The sequence below is a fragment of the Lepidochelys kempii genome, chromosome 6, assembly GCF_965140285.1.
Source record: "Lepidochelys kempii isolate rLepKem1 chromosome 6, rLepKem1.hap1, whole genome shotgun sequence".
NCBI lineage: Eukaryota > Metazoa > Chordata > Testudines > Cheloniidae > Lepidochelys > Lepidochelys kempii.
In genome coordinates, this window is record NC_136385.1 from 43,276,917 (window position 1) to 43,301,161 (window position 24,245).

General features: G+C 39.6%; 1 protein-coding gene across 3 annotated transcripts in view; it reads left to right on the forward strand.

Moving 5' to 3' along the window:
* Window positions 1-24,245, forward strand: part of DCDC1 (doublecortin domain containing 1) — a 420,018-nt gene that overhangs the window by 212,484 nt on the left and 183,289 nt on the right. For all 3 annotated transcript variants that reach the window (XM_073347762.2, XM_073347767.2, XM_073347768.1), the window contains exons 12-14: window positions 13,032-13,198; window positions 18,448-18,573; window positions 20,926-21,031. In XM_073347762.2, coding sequence (XP_073203863.1) covers window positions 13,032-13,198; window positions 18,448-18,573; window positions 20,926-21,031 — 399 coding nt within the window. The remainder of the gene's footprint in view (window positions 1-13,031; window positions 13,199-18,447; window positions 18,574-20,925; window positions 21,032-24,245) is intronic.

The window sequence follows — 24,245 nt, forward strand, 5'->3', positions numbered from 1 at the left end:
GTGGTTGTTTGTCATCTCTACCCTGCTAAAAAAAGGGTAACTGTTTATGATCATGCATAATGTCACCTATACATTAATTTATCCGTCTCATAGGGTATGAGAGGATTTAACAGCTCTTAGATGGTGTATGCTCACATTGTTCCATTGAAGTAAATGGAGCTTTGTTTGGAGCGAAGTATTTGTCCTGTTTGTCCTGTTGTTTGTACAACACTCTGACAATATTAAGCACTCTATGAGTTCTAAGTGATGGTGTTATTACCATGAGCTGACCTTGAGACTAGAGTAAAAATAGGTTTAAGAGGTTTCAGAGTAGCAGCCGTGTTAGTCTGTAATCGCAAAAAGAAAAGGAGTACTTGTGGCACCTTAGAGACTAACAAATGTATTTGAGCATAAGCTTTCGTGAGCTACAGCTCACTTCATCGGATGCATAGGTATTTTCAATTGTGTTATTTATAAGGGAATGTAGTTCTTGTGAAAGATATTCGCTTGGTAGTTTTGGAGGTGACAATCTAATTGTTCACAAACAGAGAATCATCTAATTTAATAACTGACTGGAGGGTTACCATGTTCACTATTGCTACAAAAGCAGCCATTAGTAGGCTTGTTGGTGCCCTCCAGGTTTCTCCTACGTATACATGGGAATTGAGACATAGCCCCAGTCTGCTGCTTCTGCTCCCTTTAGATCAGGCTCTCAGAATCAACAATCAACAGCTTTAATCCACAGACTACCACTTGGGAAGCACTCCACCTGTTAGGCCTGGTAGTATCCAGTGCAGCTATAGTCCAGTGGGTCTTTCTGCATACCAGATCATTACAAGTCCTGATCCTCTTCAAGTGGGATCATAATGGGGCTTTAATCACCAATCTTTGCACATCATCCCAGTCCAGAGGTCCCTGAGGTGGTGGCAAAAACTAATTTAAGGAAAACCTTTGTTAGATGCAGCTGTGATAAAGATCTTCATTTCTCAGGAATAAGGGAAGCTCGTATGTTTGTCAAACTTCTGCCAACGCAAATAATCTCCAACAGAATCCAGGAGAAACATAAATTTTCTGTATCTGAGAGGTGCCAGGAAAGCCTTTAGGTGATCATATACTTTTTTTCCTACCACTGGAAAAGCAAGTGCCTCAAAGTGTGAAATATGATCATCTCCAGATGGATCATTATAGCGTCTTACAAGAAGGTTGGAAAATCTTCTTCAAGTCTCAGAGTGCACTCAACATGACCTGTATGCACTACTTGGGGGAAAACAGAGTATTCTTTGAGGAGATCTGCAGTGCAGCTACTCGGCAACATGTATGTTCTTTCACCAAACACTACAAAGTGGATATGGCTTCTTCTTCAAATGCTGCATTTGGTCAATAGGTCCTCCAGACTGCCATTCTTCACTGTTCCTTTATTTCATGCTGCTTTTTCCTCCCACTGTTCTCCATGGTTGGACTACTCACTGTACTCCCCAACTATCATTCCCAGACCAGAGGATTCCCTCTATGAGAGAATAGCCAATTTGATCTTACCCTAAATGTCTTCTTATAACAGAAGTATCCTCTGACCTTGTTTATTCTGATCCATGTAAGTAATTTAATATTTTTCTAATTGATTAGGGTTCTTACAAGTCTTGGAAGTTCCTGATATTCAGCTGTGGTGCAGTTCCTAGGCTCATACGAGAGGAATATGTAGGGTGCTAAGAATTCTTCAAATGGGTGCTTCTTTGCTATGGGCATGGTAGTTGAACAATCATGTCCCAGACAGACTTTTTCGAGAAGATGTATTTGTAGTAAATTCAGGTTGTGATATTGCCATTGCCTTGCCACAGTTTTTGGTCCTATTTTGTGGGTGAGAGGTTAGTTCACTGCACATACACATATATTCCTTGACTTCTTTGCTAAGGCTGCCAACAGGGGCCCGACTTCACTAGGGAGATTCTTAAAAATTTCCCACTGCTGCTAATACTGGTTCAGCTGTGTCAGTGTTAGCAACATTGGGAGCCCTAGTGTACACAGTTTGCTGGCTTCCAGCACTGTTTTAAGTAGTAAAGTATTGCTTCTGTTAGACAGGCTCAGAGCTGTGCTGCATGACACAGTGTTATAATATTGGTGGCAGCCAGTGACCTGGCTACCCTAGGGCTGTCAACATTGCTAAGACAGACACTGGGCCTCAAGTGATGGTAGTCTTATGACTAGAATAGTCCTTTCAGAGCAGGTGGACTGAATGTAGCAACTCATTTAACTGAGATTCACTTTAAGCATCATCACCAGTAGTTAAAAATTCATAGATTTTAAAGCCAGAAAGGACCATTATGATGATCCAGTATGAGCTGCATAATACAAGTAATAGAATTTCACCTAGTAATTCTTACTTCAAGCCCATAAGTTCTGGTTGAGCTGCAGCGGGGTGGGCAAACTACAGCCCGCGGGCCGGATCTGGCCTCCCCAGCCATTTTAAGCCAGCCCTTGAGCTCCCGCTCAGGAGCGGGGTCTGGGGTTTGTCCTGCTCTGGCGCTCCAGCCAAGGAGCAGGGTTGGGGGCCGCTCCATGCAGCTCTGAGAAGCCACGGCATGGCCCCCATCTGGTGCTCCAGCCAGGGAGCAGGGTCAGGGGCCGCTCCATGTGGCTCCCCAAAGCTACAGCGTGGCCCCCCTCCAGTGTGCTAACCAGGGAGCAGGATTGGGGGCCACTCCACATGGCTCCTGGAAGCAGCCACATGGCTCCCCTCTGGTGCTCCAATGGGAGCTGCAGAGGTGGTGCCTGTGGACAGGGCAGTGTGCAGTGTGCCATCTGGCCGCACCTCCGCGTAGGAGCTGGAGAAGGGACATGCTGCTGCTTCCGGAAGCCGCTTGAGGTAAGTGCTGCCTGGAGCCTGCACCCCTGAGTATCTCCTCATGCCCCAACCCCCTGCCCCATCCCTGATCCCCCTCCCACCCTCTGAACCCCTTGATCCCAGCCCAGAGCACCCTCCTGCACCCCAAGCCCCTCATCCCCAGCCCTACCCCAGAGCCTGCAACCCCAGCCGGAGCCCTCACCCCCCTCCCCTGCACCTCACTCCCTTGCCCCAGCTCAGAGCCCCCTCCTGCATTCTGAAGTCCTCATTTCTGGCCCCATCCCAGAGCCCACACTCCCAACCAGAACCCTCATCCCCTCCCGCACCCCAACCCCAATTTTCCAAGCATTCATGGCCCGCCATACAATTTCTATTTCCAGATGTGGCCCTTGGGCCAAAAAGTTTGCCCACCCCTGAGCCACAGAATATCTTTTTGAAAGTCATTCATTGATTTAAAGACTTCAAGTGAGAGTATGCATTGTATCATTAGGTAAGTTGTTTAACTAATTAATTACCCGCACTGTTAAAAAATGTGCCTTATTTCTAGTCTGAATTTGTCTAACTTCAGCTTCCAAGCATTGTATCTTGTTGTATGTATGTCCGATAGCTTAAAGAACCCTTTAATATCAGAAATCAAGTCCACATGTAAGTATTTATAGACTGTGATCAAATCAGCTATTAATCTTCTCTTGGGTAAATTAAATAGAGCTGCTTTAGCCTCTCACTATAAGGCATATTCTCCAAACCTTGAATCATTCTTGTAGCTCTTTTTTTAACCCCTTTTGAAGTGTGGACACCAGAACTGGACACAGTATTGTCCTCACTAGTGCCTTATACATAGATACCATCACCACTCTCTTCTTTGATATTCCTGCTACTGTTTCCAAGGATCCCATTAGTTCTGAACCAGATCATCCAATTAGGAGCTTATGTGCAGCTGATTATCCACAATGACTCCTTTTCAGAGTCATTGCTTTCTTGAGTACAATGCTCCATCCTGTTACTATGACTTGCATTCTTTGCTCATAGATACATGCAGGGGTGAAAGTAATATTAAACACTTACTGGTATGGGCCCCGGCTCCGGGCCCCCAGAAAGGGCGGAGCCTTGAGCAGAAGCGGGGAGAAGAGGTCAGCTTCCTCCAGCCAGGCCATCCGTGCTGCCTGGCCTGTGTTGCCTGGGGCTCCAGTGGCGATTTAAAAGGGCCCGGGGCTCTGGCCCCTGCTGCAGTAGCTGTGGTGTCCAGGAGCCCTGGGCCCTTTTAAATTGCTGGCCCCAGGGCAGCTGCTCCTTTTGCATCCTGCCATTGGCAGCCCTGCCAGTAAGGTCCCTATCGGGGGGTTGCTGATGGGGGGGCGGCAAAAGGGGCAGCGACGTTAAAGTGCTGCCGTGGCAGCGCTTTAACATCGGCTGCGTAGGGGCTGGTACCGGCTTCTTACCGGTACGCCTGTGATGGGTTGGATCACAGAAACCCACTTTGGGACTGCAACCTGATGTGCTCAGACTACCTCTGAGCCCGTTTTCCCTGCCAGCTTGGGACTTCAGTGCCCGGCCTGGTTGTGCCAGACATGCTTGCCTGCTACAAACACAGACCCAGATCTGAACCACATCCCCCAAAAAGCTGCAGGCTTAACTGAAAACAGCTTTAAAAACCAGCACTCAGATACCCAACTCCCAACGGGGTCCAAACCCCAATTAAATCCGTTTTACCCTGTATAAAGTTTATACAGGATAAACTCATAAATTGTTCGCCCTCTATAACACTGATATAGAGATAAGCACAGCTGTTTGCCGCCCCCCCAGTTATTAATATATACTCTGGGTTAATTAATAAGTAAAAAGTGATTTTATTAAATACAAAAAAGTAGGATTTAAGTGGTTCCAAGTAATAACAGACAGAACAAAGTGAATTATCAAGCAAAATAAAATAAAACACGCAAGTCTGTTACCTGAAATTGGGACAGCTAGTAAGTTTAGGGAGGAGTAATGACCCACCAGAGTCTGGCAGAGAGTAGCACGTTCATTATATTGATAGCTAAGTTCAAAAGAAGGGGGCCGGGGGGGTCACACTCACACTCGCATACTCACGCTCCCAGGACAGGCACGGCACTGGAGATGTCAGGATCCTTCAAGGTAAGTGTCCCATGGTGCAGCAATGGATGGTGTGATGAAGGTAAGTCTTCCCAAGGCATGATGGAATGTAATGCGGTGAACCATTGGCCAGGCGGTCTAGGCAAAGGGCCTTTACTGGAGGTACAACCTTGTGTGTACCCTCCTGGCCCCTTCCCCTTTTAAGGACCTGCTCCTCATGGCCTTTGACTAGAGATGACTTGGCTGCATTTGGTTGGTCACACTCCACCTCGGGCAGTGTCCATGCTTTGGGCGTGTGATTGCTACCTAGTTAGAGTTCCATATTCTTGTCTACCTAGGAGCTCTTCTGATCTTCTAGCTGTTCAAGCAGCCCATTCATTCCACAAGCATTCCAGGAGGTAGGGGGGAGAGGAGACAAAAGGTGGGGGGAAGTGTAACAGACCTTTTGAGCATACAGGTTATACAGAGCATACAGATCACTGCTGTTCCTACAACAGTCTAGGCCTAATACAGTAAGAAAGTGATTACAGATGAAATCTCACCCTCAGAGATGTTCCAACAAGCTTCTTTTACAGACTAGCCTCCTACTAGTCTGGGGCCAGCAATTACCCCCACCTCTGTAGTTACTGTTCTTTGTTCCAGTTTCTTTAAGGTATCCTTTGGGGGTGAAGAGGCTACCTCTTGAGCCAGCTGAAGACAAAATGGAGGGGCCTCCCAGGGCTTTATATAGTTTCTTTCTTGTTGGTGGAAACCCCTCCCTTCCCCTGTGTAGAATCCCCTCTACAGGATGGAGTTTTGGAGTCACCTGGGCAAGTCACATGTCCTTGTATGACTTAGTTCTCTACAGGAACGTTCAGAGAAAAGCTCAGATGTGAATTGGCATCTATCAAAGTCTATTGTCAGATTAAGTGTTTCTTGATTGAGCACTTACTGAGAACAGTCTTTTCTCAAGAAGCTGACCAATTGCTTCACTGAGGCTACTTAAAATCAAACAAGTATACAACCAATATTCATAACTTTGAATACAAAAATGATACATGCATACAAATAGGATGAATATATTCAGTAGATCGTAACCTTTGCAGAGATATGTTACATGGCATATGTAGCATAAAACATATTACAGTTATGTCATATTTACATTCATAAGCATATTTCTTTCAAATATTATAGGATGCAACGTCACAATGCCGTACTGGCCCGTATCATCCTACTTTCACCCCTGGATGTATGTATTACAATGCATACTTTTCAAATGAGCTCAGGTTGCCAAATAATCCAGATTGTTCTGTAAACTGACTTGTCACTATCTTTATTTATTGCTCCACCAATTTTTGTGTCATTGGCAAATTTTTATCAGCAATGATTTTTTATTTTCTTCCAAATAATTGCTAAAAATATTGAATAACAATGGGCCAATAATAGATCTCTGCAAGACCCTATTAGAAACACCCTGTAATGGCTACAGAGTGATCTTCATCTTAGTCCCCTTTTAGTCCTTCTGGACTGCATCCTTTATAGGACATGCTTAGCTTCCTGCACTTCACACTGGGCAGTATGACATGATCCAATCACTCTGGTTTCCCAACCTTATTAATGCCACAGGCCCAACTGCAGTTGGTAACTGTGCCGAGCAAATTGATTAAAGTGATTGGAAAACAGTGTCTTCAAAACAAAGCATTAGTTATTGATTTTTTATTCCTTCCCCCAAAGATACAAAGCACATAGAGTAAAGGGTTAAAAAAAAGGCCTCTACCCCTGGGTCTTTCTTACATCTTCATCTTTCTTTGTTGGCATTTGTAAATTCCTCTCAGCCCAGCTAACTCCTATCTTTGGATGGGAAAAGCAGACTGTCCTGCATGCATCATAGACTCACAGAATCATAGATTTGGAGACCAGAAGGGACCATCATGAAAATCTAATCTGACCTCCTGCACATTGCAGGCCACAGAACCTCACCCACCCACTCCTGTAATAGACCAATAACCTCTGGCAGGGTTACTGAAGTCCTCAAATCATGATTTAAAGACTTCAGGTTACAGAGAATTCACCATTCACTCTAGTTTGAACCTGCAACTGACCTGTGCCCCATGCTGCAGAGGAAGGCAAAAAACCCCACAGGGTCTCTCCTAATCTGATCCAGGAAAATTCCTTCACGACCTCAAATATGGTGGTCAGATGGACCCTGCACATTTTGGCAAGACCAAACAGCTAGACACTTCGGAAAGAATTCTCTGTAGTAACTCAGAGCCTTCCCCATGTAGTGTACCATCACCGGCCATTGGGGATATTTGCTACTAGCAGTTACAGATCAGCTACAAGCCATTGTAGGTAGTTTCCCAACTTTTTTCCTTGTTTTTTTTTTATTTACTTATATGGCTATAGAACTTTTTACTATTCGTTTTAATTCCCTTTTCAAAGTCCAACTGTGCTTGGCTTTTGGCAGTTCTCACTTTTCCCCTACAGTTTCTGACCTCCAGGAGGTAGCTTTCCTTCATGATCCATCCCATCTTCTATTCTGCTTTCTCTTACTGGCCTTGAGATGCTTGCTCATTCAGCTTGGTCTGCAGCCCTTCCCTATGAATTTTTCAGATACTTCCTGCAACTTTGAAAAAGTAATTCCAAGCCTCCTCTACATTCAGATCCTTGAGTACTTCAGTCCAGGTCAGTCAGTCCACTTCCCTAACTAATGCCTTTAATTTTTTAAAGTTTGCCATTTTGAAATCAAGGACCCTAATTGCAGATCTGATCACTCGAACCAAGGTTGTCCCCTACAAACCAGTTCTTCTATGAGATCCTCACTACTCACCAATACCAAATCTAAAGTGGCATCAACTCTTGTTGGGTCAGTGACTATCTGGTGAAGAAGTCTGTCAGCTATCACATCCAAGAAAATCTGGGCCTTACTATTAGTAGCATTTGTCCTTCAATCTATATCTGGGAATTTAAAGTTTCCTATAATCACAAAATTCTCAGTAGTATTTATTTTATTAAAAACATTAAAGAGGTCTCTATCTATATTTAAACTGATCCTGGGGGTCTGTAAAACACCCCAAGCACTATCCCAGGGGAACCTCTGATAGCTTTCTTCCCCAAAGTGATATTGATTCAAATAGATTCTGTTTTTATCCATGCCTTTACTTCTAATTTCTTTACAGTCTCTGCATCATTACTATATAATTCTACTGCACCACCTTTACCTTTATTTCTCTCTTTCCTGAACAGCACATAATCTTCAGTACCTATACTCCAGTCATGACTACTATTCCAGCATGTTTCTTTTACCCCTATAATATCTGGTTATTATAGAACTGCACCAGTAGTTCTAGTTCCTCCATTTTGTTACCCAGTCTCCTTGCACTGGTGTACAAACATCTTCTTTCTATCTGCTTGGCTTTGCCCAGATTCCTCACCATTCTGTGTGTGTGTGTGTGTACTCAAACCCTCCTTCCTTTTCCAGCGTCACTGAGACTTAGGATCTCCTGTGATCCCAGGTTCAGCCCAGAAAAGGTAAACTTGTCAACCTAGCTATGGATGGTTTCCTCAAAAACCTTTTCTTTTCCATTTTTTAATTTCCTGTTTGGTTTCTCCCTTCACAGCCTCCTTTGATTTAACTCTGGCATTCAGGCAGGATCATATCACCCAGATAGACTGAGGTGCTATTGATAATTGATAAAGATATTCATAAAGATAATACAGATATTGCCCAGTTCTCCACATGCCCAGTAGATGATTCCCCATTTACAGTTACTTTTTGAGATCTATCAGTTAGGCAATTTTTAATCCATTTAACATAAAGTACATTGATTTTGGATAGTACTAATTTTTAATCTGTCTGCAGTACTAAGAGAAAGGCCTTACAGAAGCCTAAGTTGCATTGACACAGTTTCCTTTTTCAACCATACCTGTAATATCAAAAAATCAAGTTTATTTGACACAACCTATTTTCCATGGAGCCATGTCGATTGACATTAAGTATGCTCCCATTCTTTAATTCTTCACTGTTGTTATCGCATATCAGTCTTTCCATGATTCTGCCCAGCATCCAGTGTCAGGCTAACTTCCTTATAGTTATCCTGATCATCCCATTTACTCTTTTAAAATTATAAGCACATTAGATTTATTTCCAGTCCTCTGGTATTTCCTCAGCATTCTAAGATTTGTTAAAAATCAACATCAATGTTTGAGAACTCCTCAGTCAATTCTTTTAAAACTCTTTGGTGATAAATTGGTAAAATTTGTAATAGTTTTTAGTTGCTATCCATCTGGACTGAAAGCAAATGATTGAATGGAAACAAATAGTTAAACAAATGTTTGGACTAGATATTAAAATGCAGTATCCCATTAACAGTCCCTTTAACCATACATTTCCCTTCATGTCATGCTTACTTTTCTGAGGACAGTGATCCTAGCTAGGAACAACCAAGTGACCAAGATTCTGTGCCTGCAGTTAAGGAGATGTAATTTAACTTTTTCATAAATTAAACAATATGCTTTGTTTTATATTAATGTTACCAATACTACAGTATAGGAACACAGTAGGATTTGTGCATTATATCAGAAAAATGTGGGTTGACAATTGAAATAGATAAATGTGAACATCAAAATGATCCACATTATATATTTTGTACTATAGTAACAAAACTAAGTGTACTATAATACCATGCTCACTCACTAGCCAGGGGTGTGTCTTTGATGGGTCCAGGACAATGAGGACAATCTTCTCTGCCCTCACCAGGTGGGCAGGGAGGGGGAGAGCTCAAGTATGAGCAGCTGAAGCAGTACTACACGTGATCCCCTAGTTCTTCCTCCCCCTCCTGATGGCCTACAGCATGTGTATATAGGTGAGGGGAAAGGTGCCACTTCTTTCTTGTTTCCCTACACCCTCTGTTAGTCCCACCCCCTTCACTCCCTGCCGCATGGTATCCAGATAGTGGAGACAGTTCTGCCCACTTCTGCTGTCATTGGTCAGTGGACCTTGATGGGTCAGCTGATTGTGTCTTGCCTGGTGGTGGGTGGGAGGGGATTCTGTTTGTTGCTGCTGTCAAGAAGCCATTTTGGACTCTGTTCCAGACCTATCCTCTTCACCCTTTCCTTATCTGGTGAGCTTGATCACTTATAATGCTGGGAGCGAGGCTGATCACCGAATTTTGTTTGGAATCTGAAAGGAATTTTTCCCAGGCAAAAATGGCAAACTGCTGTATAGGGTTGTTTTTTTCACCTTCCATCCTGCATCCCTGAAAGTCCAATTTTGGGGATTAAATAACATTTGTATTAACTTTGGTGGGTTCCAGTGCAGTTGCTGCATTAAAAAGGGTCCAATGTGATGTCCATATAACACAGTGGTAGTTTAGGCATGTGCCCAGAGCACAACATTGCATGGCGAGAGGTTATGTCTCCATGTTTCATGCATCATGTGGCTTCCCTCATCTCATTTATCCTACCTCCTGTGCGGAGGAGTCTGTCTTTCCTCTTCTTGTGTAAGCAGTGCTTCTCTGTCTACACTGCAATCTATTTCTGTGCTAGGAGGCTTGCAGTGTCTGTGTACACAGGCTTTGTATCTACACGTAAGGCAAAGTGTCCATACCAATGTCTAAGCATTTCGTCTTGTTAAATTATCTGTACTCAATGATCACCTCTCCAGCACAACCAGAGACCACTCCAAATTGCTCCTAGATAGAGCAGCATCTTCTCTTAGAAGAATGGTTTAAATGGTGTAGACGTCAATGCCCCTACTGCACCCAGTGCAGATATCCTATGAGTTGTTGCAGAGGAAACTGCACTTTCCATAGTTCTGTGAATTACTTTAAATGTTTATGTTAAAACACCAGACAGAAGTTAAATATAATACACTTTACAGACCTTATTCTCATTAACACTAAAAACCTTTTACATTCCTCTGGCAGTGTAGAGAGGCCTTAAATTAAGTGTAAATATAATTGATTCCCACATTAAGACTTCTTTACAGTGCCAGAGCTGTGTAAAAGGAGTTTCAGTGTAAATAAGAATCAATCTCTGGATGCTTATTTCATCTATGCCTAGGGATAACTGGCAGACAGGTCAATAATTCAGCTACAAGTCACCTACATTGAAAAAACTGTTTTCATCAAGTATTTAAGTGTTTGCTTTCAAAACAATAATTAAATGTGTTTTAAACTTATGGGATTTCCTTCATCTTTTCAAGAAGAATTCTCAACTCTATTAAAAGTCCCACCTGAACAGCCAGATTTCCTCGAGTGTCCTGTTTTAGCGGATTGTGAAACTAGTCAACGTGCAAGTTTGGAAAAAAATTGACAAAAATCTCCAAGTACATTAACCAGGGTCCACTGTTTGCCAAGTATTTAGTCACCTCCTTATTTGCCACATACTTTTAGTTCTTCCTTCTCCCCAGCCTACTCAAATTGGACAAGTAAAAAGAAAAAGTGCTTAAATGTATAATTTGGCATAAAGAATAAGCAGTTACTGAGAACTTTTATCTCATGCTCTGACTTCCGCTGCCTGCCTCCATAATGAGCATGCATCTTTAGTGTCTCCAATAGGTGCTAAAGGAGCAACTCAATGTTGTGTTCAATTGTAGGAGTTGGCAAGGAAGACGGAATGTGTGTGTCTGTGTAGGGAAAGTGCTTTTCTGTAGGCAGAGTGATAAAAGGGAGGGGGAGTGGAATGAAGTGACTACAATATTCAGCCGTGAGCTGTAGCTCACGAAAGCTTATGCTCTAATAAATTGGTTAGTCTCTAAGGTGCCACAAGTACTCCTTTTCTTTTTGTGGCACCTTAGAGACTAACCAATTTATTTGAGCATAAGCTTTCGTGAGCTACAGCTCACTTCATCGGATGCATACTGTGGAAACTGCAGAAGACATTATATACACAGAGACCATGAAACAATACCTCCTCCCACCCCACTCTCCTGCTGGTAATAGCTTATCTAAAGTGATCACTCTCCTTACAATGTGTATGATAATCAAGTTGGGCCATTTCCAGCACAAATCCAGGTTTTCTCACTCTCCCTCCCACACACACACACAACTCACTCTCCTGCTGGTCACTTTGGATGAGTCACTTTGGATGGTCTATTACCAGCAGGAGAGTGAGTTGGGGGGGGGGGGGGCGGAGGGTGAGAAAACCTGGATTTGTGCTGGAAATGGCCCAACTTGATTATCATACACATTGTAAGGAGAGTGATCACTTTAGATAAGCTATTACCAGCAGGAGAGTGGGGTGGGAGAAGGTATTGTTTCATGGTCTCTGTGTATATAAACGAAAGCTTATGCTCAAATAAATTGGTTAGTCTCTAAGGTGCCACAAGTACTCCTTTTCTTTTTGCGAATACAGACTAACACGGCTGTTACTCTGAAACCTACAATATTCAGGGGAACCATTACTGTGCCTTGAAATGGCAAATTGCCCACAGAATTTGCAGTCCAGTAATGTTTGCCGCAGAACTGATCTTGAAGGTGCAGAAATTTGGAAAGGCCCTGACTACATGGCAGAAATGAAGACTGAAGTGCAGTCATGTAAAATCAAATAAAGTTCACAAATAGAGATGAGAACCAACTTCTGAAAAAGAAACAATGCAATACATAAAAATGTTATATTCACAGAGGAGCTAATTATGGCTAATCTGGCAGGGGCAAGTTAACAGACATAGTACAGAAATTGTTAAATGAGGCTTGCAATATTATTGTTCAGCTATTGATCACCTATGGTTTGGCAGGAGGGTGGAGAGCACTCATTGTAAAACTTGAACAAGCTCAGTAAAAACATGAGCAAAACGTAGCTCCAAATGTAGGCAGGAAAAACATAACCTTTATAAAGAGAGCTGTTATAGTAAGTAGAAGCTAAATGCTTGTTCTGTACAACTGTCACATCTGCTTTTAGTTTCTGTGCCAAAGGGTCAGAGCTCAATCATAATCCTGTTGCACCCCCTGCCGGTTAAAAGCCTGTGCTCATTTTGTTATTTTACACTGAGATAAACATTGCAGTCATTTCACACTTCTTTTAACATTCTATATGAATTTAATTATCATTTGTTTGGACTTCATTTGTTATGGAGTACAAACAATTTATTACAGATGTTCACATTTTTAGTTTATTTATTTGTTTGCTTTGTTCTTGCCAGCTGCTGCATATGATTCACAAAAAACTACAATATTCAGCAGACTTCAAACCAACAGGCCTCAATCTTATTCCTGCCCGGCTTTTTGATGAGAAAGGACAAGAAATTAAAAACCCACTTTTACTGAAGAATGAGCAAAAAATTTGGGTTTCTTATGGTAAAGATTACAGGTAAGAGCTAAATGTTTATCTGCGTGACAGTCAGCAATCTTTTCGTTGTCAACCTAATGTAAGAGGAAGTTTGATAACCTCCAGGTAAAACCCCTTTTATTTTTATTTTAAATTCCAAGAAAATTTCAGAGGTCTTGTTTGCGGCAGTATTGTTTGTGGAATATGACATCTCTGTCTCTGACTTTCTGTCTTAATGCCTTGTCATAGCTCTTGATGTCTGCCTGTCAGCACAGCAAGAGGGATTTTTTCATGTCTGAATAGTCACCTTAATGATAGCAGATGGAAACACCACAGGGGGTCCAAGCCCATCACACTGTCATTGTCACAGACTGCCCTGACCTGTTTCCACTCCTCTATTTTTTTGTCCCTTTTTAAAGGAGAAATGGATGGTAATTGAAAAGGATCTTAAGCAAGATTTATGAAGCAGTAGACAACATCATTCCCCACTACCTCTCTCTGATTTCACAAATAAAGTCTTAACCTCTTAAGCACCAATGATGGTAGAGTGAAAGATAAATTGATAAAGTTTGTAAAGACTGGGCTACCAAAGTTTTTTAAAGGGGATATACTTTGGTTGTGTTATCTCCTAATAATTTCTGGAGATGTTTGAGGGGTGCTTAACTTTTTAGATTTGTTAATTCCTGGAAAAAATTATCTTATTTCCTGAGGAAAAAGTGGCTGCGCTACAAATTTATTCACTGCTGTGCTAGCCTGTTGAGATCTTGTTGAACTATGGTGAAATTATGTGTATTGACAGGACACATCTGGGATCATGTCTAAAACTAGTTGTCAAGGACCTTAAGCTCATTGTTGTACTGTATGAGCAATTGAAAATTACTTTCTCAATTAAGTTAATATAATTTGATGCTTTCTTGTGGTTAAACTATAACCAGGTAGAATTGAGTTTAGGATTTTTGATCATTTTTGTTCAGAAGAACTGAACAATCATCATGGTTGGTAATTGCAAATCAATACAGCAATAAAATGCTGAAGGAGAATTTTAAATATATGTTGTACAGTACGATGTTTAGTAGTCCAGTTTTGTTCATTACCCTGGAAAAAATTCAAGAGCTAGAGAATTATTTTGATTGTAACTAAGCCCAAAGTAGTGAGGGGCTGTGATGTTAATGCACTAAACTTATTGTAAATTCAGAAGTGTAAAGAATATCTGGAACACTGATTTGAAAATAACGTTGAACATGTTTAACACATTGCAGAAAATCTGTTCCAGGTTTCAACAGACTTTTAAATAAAAAGTACTTAAACATGTTTTAGCTCAAATAATTGACGGAATACTTGCTAAAGATATTGTGAGTTTTATCACTAGCAACCTTGAAGACAATCTAATTACATTGTGACTAGAATACAGCTGCATACTTGGAATCAGTGATAACTTCTGAAGTGTTATCAATTATTGACTAATTTACTAAGTACCTTTTGTAGTTACTTAGAAGCAGATTAAAGACGAATAATTTGATTAAAACTATGGTGACATCATATTTTTTATTTTGAAATGGACAAAGTGATAAAGAAGCAGAAAGAAAATTAGAATAATCCAATGAATAACGTTATGTGGAATATTGTTTTTAAATGAGAATAAGACACATAAGGCCATATTTTAAAAGGTATTTAGGTGCCTAAAGATGCAATTAGGTTCATAACAGGATTATCAGAAGTGCGCAGGTGCGTAAATTCCATTGAAATCAAAGGGAGTTAGGTGCCTAGGTTTGAGAGTCCCATTAGATGTTTATCCACATCTTTAAGCATCTAAATATCTTTACAGATCTGGATCCTAATTCTTAGCTGGTCAAGACCATGATATTTATCTAGAATCCTACAAAACACAGACTTAATGTTGGCATTTTCTAACTATTTGGGCTAAGTATTTCCTGTATTCAGACTGGTAAAACACTATGAAACACATCCAGGCAAAACTCCCATTGAAGTCAATAATTGAATAGTCATTTATCAATACTTCGGTCTGTTTTACTGATAAGATTTAGCAATTATTATGAGTTTTTCTGGGGGCTTACATTTTGAAACTTAATCAGCTATTTCCAGCATTTTAGCATGATTTTACAAGCGTTTAAAACAGTTCACTGTTTCCATTAATTATTGTCAAGGAAGCAGTTTGCTTATCTTCTTCTCTTTGATATCTGTGCTTGAACCGTGGCTAGCACAATATGACTCCTATTCTGACTGGGATTTTGGGCACTGCCATAGAATACATTATTAACAGTAATAATAAAACTTGCTGTGCAGTCAGAAAACTGTAAAATATACAAGACATAATATAAACTTCATATGTAAAGTTTTGCATAGAGCTCATATTTACTTATACATATTCAGCATCAGTTAAGAACACAATCTTGTGATAAGAAAAGGAGTACTTGTGGCACCTTAGAGACTAACAAATTTATTAGAGCATAAGCTTTCGTGAGCTACAGCTCACTTCATTGGATGCATGCAGTGGAAAATATAGTGGGGAGGTTTTATATACACAGAGAACATGAAACAATGGGTGTTACCATACACACTGTAACAAGAGTGACCAGGAAAGGTGAGCTCTTACCAACAGGAGAGCGAGGGGGAGGGAACCTTTTGTAGTGATAACCAAGGTGGGCCATTTCCAGCAGTTTACAAGGGGGAAATAAACAAGGGGAAATAGTTTTACTTTGTGTAATGACACATCCACTCCCAGTGTTTAGTCAAGCCTAAGTTAATTGTGTCCAGTTTGCAAATTAATTCCAATTAGCAGTCTCTCGTTGGAGTCTGTTTTTGAATTTTTTTTGTTGAAGAATTGCCACTTTTAGGTCTGTAATTGAGTGGCCAAAGAGATTGAAGTGTTTTCCAACCGGTTTTTGAATGTTATAATTCTTGACGTCTGATTTGTGTCAATTTATTCTTTTATGTAGAGATTAACCAGTTTGGCCAACGTACATGGCAGAGGGGCATTGCTGGCAGATGATGACATATATCACATTGGTAGATGCGCAGGTGAACGAGCCTCTGATAGTGTGGCTGATGCGATTAGGCCCTATGATGGTGTCCCTGCCCCACTCCCCCCCCACACACACTCCTGCTGGTAATAGCTCACCTTTCCTGATCACTCTTGTTACAGTGTGTATGGTAACACCCATTGTTTCATGTTCTCTGTATATAAAATCTCCCCACTATATTTTCCACTGCATGCATCCGATGAAGTGAGCTGTAGCTCATGAAAGCTTATGCTCTAATAAATTTGTTAGTCTCTAAGGTGCCACAAGTACTCCTTTTCTTTTTACAGATACAGACTAACACGGCTGCTACTCTGAATCTTGTGATGAATACCTATTCAAGTTCTCTTATTTTTCCTTTCGCAAACAAAAATCTATTTTTTGTTTCAATACTAATTCTTTACACTTCTACTCTGCTGGGAACAGGGTTATGTCAGATTTATGACAAGTCTCTGGATGTACAGCGCAATCTGAAAAAGTAATTGAGTAGTTTATTGATGACATTTCACTTTTCCTATGTATTATGACAGATTAAATTTCTGTACAAACAATTCCTGTATATAACTGTTTCACCCAAAACTGAACTTGTCACTGGCTTCATTCTTGGAATAAACAGAAAATACAACCATTGTTTTCAGTGAATATTCTAGAAAATGGCTTCTCTTAGCCATTCTTTTATACATCTTCTAATTGCCAGCTTTAAGTTAACGTAGTATAGTATTTAATAATTTCCATAACAATGGATAATAAACTACAACATGATAAATAACAATTGAAATGTATATTAGTCTGATTTTAAAAATAATTTTGCTTTTTCTAATTTCTCAAACTCTTGCTTCCCTCAAAAGCAGAGTAGGAGAGTATGCAAATAGCATACATTTCCTTATACGTGTGTTTTGACACATTTTTAGAATTGTTGGTCAGTGTATTACTGTTTTCTTTGTTTAAAGTGACATTGACAACTCAAAACTGGCTAATTTCACCAAAATGAAATAAAAGTATTTTTGTTAAGTTCAGCTGCCCCCTGAATACCTCTTACATTAAAAAAAAAAACATACATACCACAAACTCTTAGCCAGGAGCTCTGATTGAATGTGTTTTTTCCTTTGTTGCTATATAAAAGACCCAAATGAACAACTGGAAATTGATTCATTGTTTCCACTGTACAGTCAAACTATGAATATACAAAAGTGCTATCAAATGCACAAAGTAAACAAATTAGAAAAGAAATAGAGAAAATATATTTATCTCTAATTTATTTCAGTTTACTTATTCTAGTTGTTACTTGTAAGTAAAAATATTAATATGGAAATAGGATTTTAAAAGTTGACTGTGTCCCTTTAAAAGAAACTTTACTAATAAGAGTATAAATGTGAAAGTTATTCATGCTTTATTAGATTTTAATGTAATGTTGCTTACAACTATGAGACCTATAAAGGAATATATCAGTTTAAGGATTGATCTATTAGTCACAAACCTCACTGGATTTCTCCTATTAAGGTTCAGCTAATTAAACAAACTCGTATTTATTATTGTATTTTGACAAAATAATACATAATTTGTCTCTGTTTTATCAAAACATATTTATATTATTTAGTTATTGTTCATGAACATTAATCTACAATCTTATTCAATTATCCTTAGATGATTACCTGGGTGCTGATCATAATACTGATTTCTTTCTCCCCAAATAGTTATTTATTCCAGTAGAAGAGCTAATTTTGCAAGACTAATTCAATTTGGTTGCTGTCCATAACCTATAGGTTAATAAAGACAAGAAGATGGCTGGGGAGAGAATTAGTATCTGAGATGGAAGCACCTGAACTAAAGACTAAAGCCAGATTGGCTACTAGATTACTAATAAAAGAAAAGGAGTACCTGTGGCACCTTAGAGACTAACAAATTTATTTGAGCATAAGCTTTCATGAGCTACAGCTCACTTCATCGGATGTGCATCCAATGAAGTGAGCTGTAGCTCACGAAAGCTTATGCTCAAATAAATTTGTTAGACTCTAAGGTGCCACAAGTACTCCTTTTCTTTTTGTTGATACAGACTAACACGGCTGCTACTCTGAAACCTAGAAGTTCTTTCCGACATATAAAATGCAGGGGTTTTAATATTTTCTGTCTTTGTTCTTTGAACAGCATTTCCATTATGTTCACTGCCTTTGTATGTATAATCTCATTATTGTTTTTGAAGCTGTGTGTTTTCGTTTCAGAAAGATCAGCTTTGATTTTATTTCCATTTTGCAGGTCTCCCTTAAACCGTGTTCTAAGTTTGACCTTTGACAGAGTGACTGCAGCTGAAAAGGATGGTATCACAGTTATTTATAAAACTCTTCTGGATCCTAATGTTGATCTGCTGCCTGGATGTGACAAGTATATTAACTTCTGCTTTTTCAAAGTTCTCTGAAACCCTAAATCCAAGATTACAGAGAAAGAAAGGGAGACATATAGAGGACTATTAAAATGTTGAAAAGCTAGTCTGCAAATCTTCCTATAAATGTGACAATTTCTAGCATTATTTCCGTGCACAGTACAACACATCAGTACTTCATCATCAGCTCTTAATGAGGTTTCAATAGTTGTAAAAAAATAAATTTATTATACCTCATCCTTCAAATTTTACAAGATGTGACTAAAATAAGTAGGAGGCTGTTATCCATGTTTTTTTCTGCAACAGTTTAATGGGTAATTTCAATAAAGTAGTATTGAGTCTAGTGGCGGATTAGCCACTGGACCAACAGGCCATGGGGCTCCGGAAAAATGTGTGCCCCTGGCTGGAACACTGGGCGGGCCAGTGGAGCGGAACAAGCCCCCGCGCCCCGACCCTACTCTTCAGCTGGAGTGCCAGGCAAGTGGGGAAAGCCATCGCGCCCTGACCCCATTCCCCGGCTAGAGTGACGGGCAGGCAGGTGGAGCGGGGCAAGCTCCAACTCCCTGACCCTGCTGTCCTCACTCCCTGGCAGGAGTGCCTGGTGGGCATGGCAAGCCCCTACCCCAACCCCATTTCCCCGGAGGAGTGCTGGGGCAGTGGATGGGGAACGGGGGGGAGGGGGACTGCAGGCAGAATAGGTGGGGAGGTGCCCCCACTTGCTCTGGCCCGGGGTCCCACAAAACCCTAATCCACCCCTGGTTGAGTCACTAATATATTTTAGTTCCAGTACTCTTATTGAAATATAAATATAAATAAAAGACTTTGCATTTACGTTTGCTAAAATGCATTTTAAAACATTTACCTATTAAACATTTCATTTTAACATGTTAAAATGCTGAAAATAAAAGTAGTCAGCTAAATAGCTGCTTGTGCATTTTTTAATACTTTATGTAAATTTCATATTCTGGGCCTTGTTACTGGAAACAGTTATGCACATGAGTAAATAACATTAAGCATGTGAGTAGTCCGATTCAATTTAAAGAGGTTAGTCACCTGATCAAGGCTACTCAATTGCATAAATGTCTGCAAAATCAGAGCCTATATTTCCACCATTACATGTGCATATCAATTTAAAAAATTTTAATTAGGACTAACTGTCACAATCAAAAATGCACTTCACTCTGCTGATTCTGCAGCCTGCCTTCCAATCCCTACTCCATAACAATAGCAGCCTATCAAATTTGTTCCTCTTTTATTCTCTGTTGGTACTGCCCACCTTTCTGCCTACTGCAGAATTGTTAAGGTCCACCAAAGTACTGATGCCTCTCCCTGAGAGGCTCTAGCTACAGCTTCCATTTCGCTGTAGCCGCCAGATCCTGCTGTCCCTTATACACCCACTGTTGCTTGTATGAGATAGGAGGGACAGGAAAATAGGGAGTCTTGCACCACATGAGAAACTTTTATATGTGGAATGTCTAAAGTGTATGACTACATAAGCATAAACATTTATATAATCATGTAGACTTAAAATGTGTAGATCAAAGCTAATTTTATTTCTGATTTTATATCAGTAGGGGGTAACATCTCCTTTTCATATAACAAAGGGACAACCTAAAAATGAAAATGTGCACAGTTTTGTTGTCCTGTTAATTTACTTCCCATTACACAAAAATTGTGTTTTTTTACAAATATTGGGTGAAATCTGGGTCCCATTGAAGTCAATAGCAAAACTCCCGATGATCAGGACAACCAAGGATTCCCCTTCAGGCAAAGAGCCAGCAAAGTTGGGTCGGTATCACCCTCACTGCCCCCACTCTGCAGCTCACTGTGTAGGGCGGGTGTTAGAAATGTGACTAGGAGATAGAATGTGGTTGGATTGTTGCTGTACTCCAGTGATTCCTGGGTTTTGAAATGGCCATTACTCCTGCCATCATTAAAAGCAATCTTGGAACTGCTTTAAGTTGCACTAGGGGTCAAATTAGTCCATGAATGGCCTCTGATCAGGAGAGAGCAAAAGTAGTATAAAACCATCTTTTCGCTACCCCTTTGGGTTCCTTGCACCAAGTACAATTTGGTTGGATCACACAACTGGGACTAAAGTGTCAAAATTTTGTCCATTGGATTTTAGGTTTAACTTTGATTTAAGATTCTGTATAATTTATAATATTTAAATTAGCACACCTTCTACTAAGCATTGCTTTTTCTTTTTTACTGGTTGTAAGTATTAATTATATGCTAACACACATTTAACATATCTGAAAATATGTAATTTTTATTTTAAATATAGAAGCTGTAGTAGTCTTAAAATAAAAAGTCCCAATAAAGAATCTTTTAATGACTTTGTTTATTCTCAGTTGGGAAACTTGTACAGAATTTCCAGACAACTTCCAGTGCACAAACCACCAGACACTTCAAAACTTGGAAAAGGTGGACATGGATAGCCATTTTATACAATACAAGGTAAGCATATTCTTTTGTGTTAGCACAAAATTGTTACAAGATTAAGTATGACTTTTTATATACCTGATCTTCACTTCCTATTTTGTGCAAGTTAACATTTTGAATGTTCCAATTCTATTGATGTAACAAGTCTCCCATAAATGCAAACACTCCAAAGGTTAACATATTTACATCCTTGCTTTTTACAATAGATTTCTAAATGAAAGAAAATCCAAATTATTAGTCTAATATAAAGAAAAGGAATACTTGTGGCACCTCAGAGACTAACAAATTTATTGAGCATAAGCTTAAGTGAGCTGTAGCTCATGAAAGGTTATGCTCAGATAAATTTGTTAGTCTCTAAGGTGCCACAAGTATTCCTTTTCTTTTTGCGAATACAGACTAACATGGCTGCTACTCTGAAACTAGTCTAATATAGTAAGTATTATTTGGTGCTTATATTTTGGTGGTGTTTGTGTAAATTTCGAGTTCAGAATTTCATTTTGATACTGTAATTTTTGTTTGCATTTAAAGTACTGTGATACAGAAGGAATAAGCATATAAGCCTCACTTATCAAATCAAGTATATCTGGTAACTGAAAAAGTAGACCCAGGTCCTAATCTAATATATTCATATAAAACCTCTTGTCTTGCCTGAGTAAAGTCATCTTGATTGTTCAAATCATTTAAATTAAGTCAGTTACTGTAACTACTTTAAGTTTATTTCGAAAAGTGAATAGAATACAACTTTAAAGCTGTCATGCACCTTTTTACATTGAGTCAGTTAAAAGATTCTTCACACAGATTCTTCACAAACGAAGAGGCAGCTTAGTCCAGAGGGGAAAGAAGTGGCCTGGGCTTAAAAGACATGCATTCTATTCTTTACTGAACCACTGACTGGCTGTGTGATCATGGGAAAGTCACTTTACTTCCCTGAGCCTGTTTCTTCTTCCACATGTTGTCTTTCTTGTCTATTTAAAATGTAAACTCCTTAGAGCAGGGATTGTCTCTCACTTTAGACAGTGCCAAGCACAGCATTGTGATACAAATAATAATATTGAGACAAACCTTGTTCCTGACCCCCAATGGCAAATAAAGTTCAGTTGACAGCAGAACTGCACCAGTTCTGCTGCAATGGGGGAACACAGACATGATGCCGGGAGAGGCATTTAGGGGAGCAATCTGCACCAATCTGTATTCTGCAGGGCTTCTTCTGTGACAATGCAAAGCGTTGTTTTCTGTGGAGTGGGGCAACAGCATAGTTTACTGTGTTTAAACTATGGTTATCTAAAGCACCATTTTTATGTTACCTGATATTGTTTATATATTAGCATGATGTATTGATCATGCTTCTAGTGTCTGGTATAAACAGGTTCCAAAGTGACCTTGAGATGCATAAATCTATAGATCAGCAATAGGGTAAAAGATAAAACATCTGAATACTACTAATAACTACCTACAATAAAATATGAGAAACAAACCTTAGGAGAAAGAGAATGGGATAGTTAATATAAGCTTAAAAACTACAACTGTACTAACCTATTGAGGCTTATCCATTCTGAAACAGGGTGAGAGCATTCAACAATTACACATCTGGGGGTGAACAGTGTATTGTGAATGATAATTTGATATTCTCAAGAGAGACTCCTTTAAAGCTAAATTCAGGGCAGAGGTGCTGGATATCTACAGTATTGTGTATTTGCGAACCTTGGAGCTCAATGAGGTGCAGAAGACACTAAGAAGATTACACAGTAAAAAGGAAAAGGCTCAGATGTTCTGGATACATACACTTAAAAATTGCCTTCAGATATAGATATTATTGCTCAACCCCTAGCTGTTACTTGTCAATAGAAGATTAAAAATAAAACATTTCCCACTGAGTAGAATTTATGACATACAATCCCAATGCGTACATCTGGGGCTACAGATAACCCTGACAATTACAACCTGTTGCTCTTTTGTCACCGGTGAGGAAGATTGGCCTGTACATCAGCAAGGTGGGATAGATGGCCATCAGCAGATGTCATCCTTGGGCACTTTCTCAGGTCAGGTTATTTGTCCATTCACACTGCTTTTGTGGAATTCATCATATTGTACTTTTAACAAAGGAAGTCTTGGAGAAACTATAATTTTGGAACTCACATACACTTCTATATGCTTGACCTTTTACTAAATATGAAGAGCAATTTAAACTTTAGTGCACAAGTTCCTGAATTGTTTCCACTCATATTTGTGACATAATGGTAAAATTTCAAGGTTCTGTATAGGGCTTTAAGTCCTCAGTTCCCACTAATGTTAAAGGAAGTTGTATATTCTACTCAGTCAATCAACGTTTGATAAAATTCACCCTATGCAGAGATCCAGCTCATGGCTTAAGTACCACCTGAGTCCTGCTTTAACTGTTTAATACTTTTAATACAATTATTTTGTCAAATTCAAGTCCTCTAAACATGTCACACGAAGGCTGTCAATATTAAAAAAGAGTACTAAGAAAAAAGTCACACTGCACTGCTACATGTTGTTTCACCGGCAAGTAAGTCATTGCTACCACCATTTGACAATATTCCCACTTGAAGTTTCTATATCTTGTTTTAAAGAAGATATGAAATCCAAGCATAGCTATCCAAGCAACTCTCCTTTCAGGAACTAAACTATTCATATTCAGGAAATATGAAATAATACATCATCTTCCAAACCATTCATCCAAATCTGTCGTCACTACTTTTATTTTGGTACTCATTCAAAAAAAAGTTACAGCAGGTTCATATTCAGAATATATATATTAATATTATGAATACTAAGCTATTTGTGTTTGTTGAAGATTATTAATCTTATTATATTATCAATATATAATATAGTGTTCAACAATAATACAGTTTAGCCAGAAAAGAAATACTGTGACGCCTAAATGCCTACTGATAGAAACTCTGATCAATGATTCAGAAATCTTCTCTGGCATGATGTAGTAATCCTGGCCAAGTCCAAAAAAATATGAACCCCCATCATCCCTTATATTTGAGAAAACCTTTGCACTACTTGTATAACTGTCTCTCTGTCAGTAATAGAAATGAGTGTCACATTTCTGAGCATGATAGATGACCTATTCTTTAATGGGATTCTAAAATATTTAACAGTGTGGTGAAGAGGAGGGATTTTCAGAAGCACCCAAGTGGATGTCAATTTGTGCTCAGAACTCACTTCAGGTGCTTTTAAAAATCTCACCTTGAATTCAGCA